The sequence below is a fragment of the Cebus imitator genome, unplaced genomic scaffold (genome assembly GCF_001604975.1).
Source record: "Cebus imitator isolate Cc_AM_T3 unplaced genomic scaffold, Cebus_imitator-1.0 Scaffold12, whole genome shotgun sequence".
NCBI classification, from domain to species: Eukaryota; Metazoa; Chordata; class Mammalia; order Primates; family Cebidae; genus Cebus; species Cebus imitator.
Window position 1 is genome coordinate 4568206 of NW_016107327.1, and position 8208 is coordinate 4576413.

Genomic DNA, 8208 nt, shown 5'->3' on the forward strand with positions numbered 1-8208 from the left:
GGCTGAGGCAGGAGAATCGCTTGAACCCGAGAGGTGGAGGTTGCAGTGGGCCAAGACCACACCACTGTATTCTAGCCTGGGTGACAGAGCGAGACTCTATCTCAAAAAAAAGGAAAAGAAGTATTCATGACATGAATTTTTTCTCATTCTGCATAAAAACTTTAAACTGCTTGATGACTTTTTTTTCTAATCAAGAAATCATTCTAATTACTTAGTACATTCACTTCTAATTCTGACCTCTTACATGACCTTTGAAGCCCATTTGTGTGAGAATTGGTTTTTTGTTTTGTATTTTTTTGAGACGGGATCTTGCTCTGTTGCCCAGGGTGGAGTACAGTGGCACAATCACCACTCACTGCAGCCACAATCTTTCAGGCTCAAGGGAAATGCCAGCCCTAAGGACTGTAGGAACTCAGGGTTGACAGGAGGGCTTCCATTGGGTCATCTCATGCTCTTATTTCTCAGGTCACTTTGTGAGCTCCTTTAAGAGATGAGCAATTCTAGAATCATAGAGTTAAATGTGGTATCATGGATGTCAGCTACAGTTTTTTGTGTTTTTTTTTTTTAATTTTCATTCATTTATTTATTTGACACACAGTCTTGCTCTGTTGCCTAGGCTGAAGTGCAGTGGCCTGATCACAGCTCACTGCAGCCTCCACCATCCTGGGCTCAAGTGATTCTCCCACCTCAGGCTCTCCAGTAGCTGGAACTATAGGCACATGGCAGCATGCTGGGCTGATTTTAAAATACATTTTATGTTTTTTAGAGACAGGGCTCACTATGCTGCCCAGGCTGGTCTTGAATTCTTGGGGTCAAGCAATCCTCCTGCCTCAGCCTTCCAAAGTGTTAGGATTACAGGCATGAGCCACCTTGCCCAGCCCTGAAAATTGGTTTTGCCAAGAATAACTAAATATTATCCTTTAACCAGCCTAGCAATTTCCCATAGCAGTTTTTAACTTTTAACTGGCACCCCATCAAACACCTCTTAAACAGGCGAAATCAATATTTTCCCTCAAAGACTCTCCTCAAAGATTTTGAGGCAATGGAATAGAAAAGATAACTTCTAGATGCTGCAGTGTGCATGATATCTTCATATTGAAGAAACATATTCAGCTCACCCAGAGGAGTTGTGTTCTGTCGCCGAGGAACAGAGCCAGGGTTTCTGGCCAGCATTAAATACAAAGCCATGACCTTGGTCCCATTAGCCAGGCTGCTAACCAGGTGCGCTCACCATGCAGGTTACTGCATACTTTTGTATGGTTCATTGGGAATAGGGATTCTTTTGTTTGTTTGTTTGTTTTTTAATTTTAATTTTATTTTACTTTAAGTGCCAGGATACACATGCAGAACATGCAGGTTTGTTACGTAGGTATACATGTGCCATGGTGGTTTGCTGCACACATCAACCCACCATTTAGGATTTAACCCCGCATGCACTAGGTATTTGTTCTAATGCCCTCCCTCCCCTTGCTCCCCACCCCCCAGTAGGCCCTGGTGTGTGATGTTCCCCTCCCTGCGTCCATGTGTCCTCATTGGGGAACAGGGATTTTTAACGTGGGTTTCAGTGAAGGTACATGAACACTTTGGCATTTTATGCAAGATTTTGTGTGTGATTATACTTTTCTAAGGAAAGGGCTCACATTTTCATCAGATTCTGAAAAATGGATGTGATTTTCAAAAAAAAAATAAAAGGTTAATGTTATATTAAATGAGATTGTTCTAAAGGAAGTCATTTCAGTATATTTTTTTAAGTAGCCCTTTATTACTGAGGTAGAGTTCTGTAATCTGAGGTAGATTTCAATAATTTCATGTTATTGTGGGAGAGTTCCTTGAATCCTGGCCTTTTAATATTTATCTTTTTATGCCTCTGAAGGATTTGAAATGTGTCCTTTCAATTGAAGAAATCTGTTACTTTATATGAGAGAAAAATGATAGATTATACCTTCCATTTTTGAACTTTATATATTCTTAAGACATGAAGTGATTTTTCCTTATAATTCTACAAACATGTTTCGCAAAACCCACCCTTTAACAACCCATTCTGTTATTCATCCTACTTGAAATTATTCTAAGTTATCCCAAACCTTACTTTACACTTTACAGTATAGGAGGGCTTAAGTCTGGCCAGACTTTGCCTAATTAAATGTTAGAATCTTACTCATTAACTGTAGGATAATACAGTCCTTAGATAAGATAAAGTATACAACAGAAAATTGCCATTCTGCAACCATCTACTACAGCCTTTTCTGTCTTCAGAGCATTACTATGCACATTAACTCTTCAGTGTTGTTGAGATACTGCATATTTATACCATATTTGAGAATTGATGTTAGGATATGTAAAATGTAGATTTCTTTTTAAAATTCTAGGTTACTTTATGGAATGGGCTCTTAAAGAACAAGAAAAGACTGATGCCTGATGGGAAAACAAATCATGTGGTCTTCAGATTCTGAAATGAGGAGAAATGCAGCCATCTGAAATGGTCATGAACCCCAAACAAGTCTTCCTCTCTGTGCTGATATTTGGAGTAGCTGGGCTACTCCTCTTCATGTATTTGCAAGTCTGGATTGAAGAACAACATACAGGTAACACGTGTGCTTTTTCTTCTGTTTTAATTGTAACAATAATGGCTATTTTAAATTAAATTAGTTGTGATGCTTATTAATATATTATGAATCACAATATTTTCAACAACAAAGAATGAGTCATAAGCTAAAATTCCCAGCTCCTAAAAGGAAGGAAGATTATACAGCTCTGGTAGGCATTTGTTTGGTGGCTTACCAATGGGAACTTTTGTTATCTCAGTGGGGAATAGCAGTGCCCCCCATAGCCCAGCAAGAACTGCTTGTAGAGAAGTATAGCATTTATCCTACTTCTTGTTTGTCCGTGGAACATCAGGCATAAGCCTAAAAGGAGCTGAATGTACAGCAACCTCTCTTTTAATTCCTTCTTAATTTGTGTTGATACTTAAAATTGGTACAAAAATCATTTAACACCTTTATTATAAAGGTGGGATTGGCAAATCTTTTCTATAAAGGACTAGATCACAAATATTTTAATCTTTGCAGGCCATACCATCTCTACCACTATCAACTCTGCCAATATATCAAGAAGCAGCCATAGATTACATGTAAACAAATGGATCAGGCTGTGTTCCAATAAAACTTTATATACAAAAACAGCTGGTAGGCCAGATTTGGTCCACAGGCAATAGTTTACTGATCCCTGCTATGCTCATGTTGTATTTTTGTCATTCAGTTTGCAATTGCTGCACATTGGAGGCACTCAATTACTATTAAAATGATTATATTTATAATGATAAAGTAAATGACTTAGAATATCATAGAAATTTATACATGCAGTTCTTGTGAAATTCCAATGGTTCCCATCGGTAAAAATAGACTATAGCTTATTACTGCTAAGGATAATAAAGTAAAAACAGAAGAATGATTTCTTGATTGTCCCTAATTGTGGACCATTTTCTTCTTTTTTTATTATGCTTTAAGCTCTCGGGTACATGTGCACATCCCGCAGGGTTGTTGCATAGGTACACAGATACCATGGTGGTTAGCAGTCTCTGTCCCCCCATCGGTGTTACATCAGGCATTTCTTCCATTGTTTTCCCTCCCCAGCCTCCCTGCCCCTTGCTGTCCCTCCCCTAGCCCCCCATCCCACAACCTACCCCAGTGTGTGATGTTCCCCTCCCTGTGCCCACATGTTCTCATTGTTCAACACCCACCTATGAGTGAGAACATGCAATGTTTGGTTTTCTGTTCTTGTGTCAGTTTGCTGAGAATGATGGTTTCCAGATTCATCCATGCCCCTACAAAGGATACGAACTCCTTGTTTTTTATGGCTGTATAGTATGCCATGGTGTATATGTGCCACATTTTCTTTCTGCAGTCTATTATTGATGGGCGTTTGGGTTGCTTCTAGGTCTTTGCTATGGTAAACAGCACTGCAATGAATATACATGTGCATGTGTCTTTATAATAGAACGATTTATAATCCTTTGGGTATATACCCAGTAATGGAATTGCTGGATCAAATGCAATTTCGATTTCTAAATCCTTGAGGAATCGCCACACTGTCTTCCACAATGGTTGAACTAATTTACACTCCCACCAACAGTGTAAAAGTATTTCTTCTTCTCCACATCCTCTCCAGCATCTGTTGTCTCCAGATTTTTTAATGAACACCATTCTATGGCATGAGATGTTATCTCAATGTGGTTTTGATTTGCATTTCTCTAATGACCAGTGATGATAATCATTTTTCATATGTTTGTTGGCCACATAAATGTCTTACTTTGAAAAGTGTCTGTTCATATCCTTCGTCCACTTTTTGATGGGGTTGTGTGTTTTTTTCTTGTAAATATGCTTAGTTCTTTGTAGATTCTTGATATTAACCCTTTGTCAGATGGGTAGATGGCAAACATTTTTTGCCAGTGCACTCTGATGATTGTTTCTTTTGCTGTGCAGAAACTCTTTAATTAGATCCCATTTGTCTATTTTGGCTTTTGTTGCCACTGCTTTTGGTGTTTTAGTCATGAAGTCCTTGCCTATGCCTACGTCCTGAATGGTATTGCCTAGGTTTTTTTCTAGGGTTTTTATGGTGTTAGGTCTTATGTTTAAGTCTTTAATCCATCTGGAGTTAATCTTAGTGTAAGGTGTCAAGAAGGGGTCTAGTTTCAGCTTTCTGCACATGGCTAGCCAGTTTTCCCAACACCATTTATTGAACATGGAATCCTTTCCCCATTGCTTGTTTTTGCCAGTTTTGTCAAAGATCAGATGATTGTAGATGTGTGGCATTGTTTCTGAGACCTCTGTTCTGTTCCATTGGTCTATATCTCTGTTTTGTTACCAGTACCATGCTGTTTTGATTACTGTAGCCTTGTACACTAATTTGAAATCTGGTAGCGTGATGCCTCCAACTTTGTTCTTTTTGCTTAGGATTGTCTTGGCTATGCAGGCTGTCTTTTGGTTCCATATGAAGTTTAAAGTGGTTTTCTTTTCAGTTCTGTGAATAAGGCCGATGGTGGCTTGATGGGGATAGTGTTAAATCTGTAAATTACTTTGGGTAGTATGGCCATTTTCATGGTATTGATTCTTCCTATCCATGAGCATCGGATGTTTTTCCATCTGTTTGCGTCCTCTCTTATTTCATTGAGCAGTGGTTTGTAGTTCTCCTTGAAGAGGTCCTTTACATCCTTTGTTAGTTGTATTCCTAGGTATTTTATTCTCTTTGTAGCAATTGTAAATGAGAGTGTGCTCATGATTTGGCTCTCTTTTAGTCTGTTATTGGTGTATAGGAATGCTTGTGATTTCTGCACATTGATTTTGTATCCTGAGACTTTGCTGAACTTGCTTATCAGCTTGAGGAGGTTTTGGGCTGAGACGATGGGGTCTTCTAAATATATGATCATGCCATCTGCAAATAGAGACAATTTGACTTCCTCTTTTCCTAATTGAATACCTTTTATTTCTTTTTCTTGCCTAATTGCTCTGGCTAGAGCATCCAATACTATACTGAATAGGAGTGGTGAGAGAGGGCATCCTTGTCTAGTGCCAGTTGTCAAAGGGAATGCTTCCAGTTTTTGCCTGTTCAATATGATATTGGTTGTGGGTTTGTTGTAAATAGCTTTTATTATTTTGAGACACGTTCCACTGATACCTAGTTTATTGAGGGTTTTTAACATAAAGGGCTGTTGAATTTTGTCGAAGGCCTTCTCTGCATCTATAGAGATAATCATGTGTTTTTTTTCTTTGGTTCTGTTTATGTGATGGATTACATTAATAGATTTGGGTATGTTGAACCAGCCTTGCATCCCTAGGAGAAGCCTACTTGATTGTGATGGATAAGCATTTTGATGTGCGGTTGCATTCAGTTTGCCAGTATTTTATTGAAGATTTTTGCATCGATGTTCATCACTGATATTGGACTGAGGTTTTCTTTTTTAGTTATATCTCTGTCAGGTTTTTGTATCAGGATGATGTTGGTCTCATAAAATGAGTTAGGGAGGATTCCTTCTTTGTGTATTGTTTGGAATAATTTCAGAAGGAATAGTACCAGCTCCTCTTTGTACATCTGGTAGAATTCGGCTGTGAACCTGCCTGGACCTGGATTTTTTGGCTGGTAGGCTATTAATTGCTGCCTCAACTTCAGACCTTGTTATTGGTCTATTCAGGTTTCAATTTATTTCTGGTTTAGTCTTGGGAAGGTGCAAGTGTCCAGGAATTTATCCATTTCTTCCAGATTTACTGGTTTATGTGTATAGGGCTGTTTTTAGTATTCTCTGATGATGGTTTGTATTTCTGTGGAATCAGTGGTGATCTCCTCTTTGTTGTTTTTTATTGCATCTATTCAATTCTTATCTTTTTTTCCTTTTTATTAGTCTGGCTAGTGGTCTATTTTGTTGATCTTTTCAAAACACCAGCTCCTGGATTTATTGATTTTTTGAAGGGTTTTTTGTGTCTCTATCTCCTTCAGTTCTGTTCTGATCTTAATTTCCTGTCTTCTGCTAGCATTTGAGTTTTTTTGATCTTGCTCCTCTAGCTTTTTTCAATTTTGATGATAGGGTGTCAATTTTAGATCTTTGCTCACTTCTCATGTGGATATTTATTGCTATAAATTTCCCTCTAGACACTGCTTTAAATGTGTCCCAGATTTTCTGGTACATTGTGTCTTCATTTTCATTGGTTTCAAAGAACATATTTATTTCTGCCTTCATTTCATTGTTTATCCATTCATCATTCAGGAGCAAGTTGTTCAGTTTCCATGTAGTTGTGTGGTTTTGAGTGAATTTCTTAATCCTGAGTTCTAATTTTATTGCACTGTGATCTGAGAGACTGTTCGTTATGATTTCTGTTCTTTTGCATTTGCTGAGGAGTGATTTACTTCCAATTATGTGGTCAATTTTAGAGTAAGTGCAATATGGTACTGAGAAGAATGTATATTCTGTGGATTTGGGGTGGAGAGTTCTGTAGATGTCTGTTAGGTCCTCTTCGTCCAGATCTGTGTTCAAGTCCTGGATATCCTCATTGATTTTCTATCTCATTGATCTGTGTCTAATATTGACAGTGGAGTGTTAAAGTCTCCCACTATTGTGTGGGAGTCTAAGTCTCTTTGTAGGTCATTAAGAACTTGCTTTATGTATCTGGGTGCTCCTGTATTGGTTGCATATGTATTTACAATAGTTAGCTCTTCTTGCTGCATTGATCCTTTTACCATTATGTAATGTCTTTCTTTGTCTCTTTTGATGTTTGTTGGTTTAAAGTCCATTTTATCAGGAACTGGGATTGCAACCCCTGCTTTTTTATCTGTATGTGTCTTTGCATGTGAGATGGGTTGCCTGAATACAGCACACTGATGGGTCATGACTTTTTATCCAGTTTGCCAGCCTGTGTCTTTTGATTGGGACATTTCAGCCATTTACATTTAACGTTAATATTGTTATGTTTGAATTTGATCCTGCCTTTTGTTACTGGTTGGTTGTTGTGCCCGTTAGTTGACACCATTTCTTCATTGCATCATTGGTCTTTACCATTTGGTATGTTTTTGCAGTGGCTGGTACTGGTTTTTCCTTTCCATGTTTAGTGCTTCCTTCAGGAGCTCTTGTGAGGCAGGTCTGGTGGCAAAGAAATCTCTCAGCGATTGCGTGTCTGTAAAGGATTTTATTTCTCCTTCACTTATGAAGCTTAGTTTGTCTGGATATCAAATTCCAAGTTGAAAGTTCTTTCCTTTAAGTATGTGGAATATTGGCCCCCATTCTCTTCTGGCTTGTAGGGTTTCTGGGGAGAGATCTGCTGTGAGTTTGATGGGCTTCCCTTTGTGGGTGACCTGACCTTTCTCTCTAGCTGCCCTTAGCATTTTTTTCCTTCATTTCAACCCTGGTGAATCTGATGATTATGTGCCTTGGGATTGCTCTTCTTGAGGAGTATCTTTGTGGTGTTCTCTGTATTTCCTGGATTTGGATGTTGGCCTGCCTTGCTAGATTGGGAAAGTTCTCCTGGATAATATCCTGAAGAGTGTTTTCCAGTTTGGATTCATTCTCCCCATCACATTCAGGTACACTGATCAAGCATAGATTAGGTCTTTTCACATAATCCTGTATTTCTTGGAGGCTTTGTTCATTTCTTTTCACTCTTTTTTCTCTAATCTTGCCTTCTCGTTTTATTTCATTGAGTTGATCTTCAATCTCTGATATCC

The 8208-nt window shown here is 38.4% G+C and overlaps 1 protein-coding gene across 2 annotated transcripts in view; it reads left to right on the top strand.

Moving 5' to 3' along the window:
• The window catches only part of CHST9 (carbohydrate sulfotransferase 9), a 280265-nt gene that overhangs the window by 33882 nt on the left and 238175 nt on the right, over positions 1-8208 (top strand). For both annotated transcript variants that reach the window (XM_037727876.1, XM_017498122.2), the window contains exon 2: positions 2370-2585. In XM_037727876.1, coding sequence (XP_037583804.1) covers positions 2465-2585 — 121 coding nt within the window. In that variant the 5' untranslated portion in view covers positions 2370-2464. The remainder of the gene's footprint in view (positions 1-2369; positions 2586-8208) is intronic.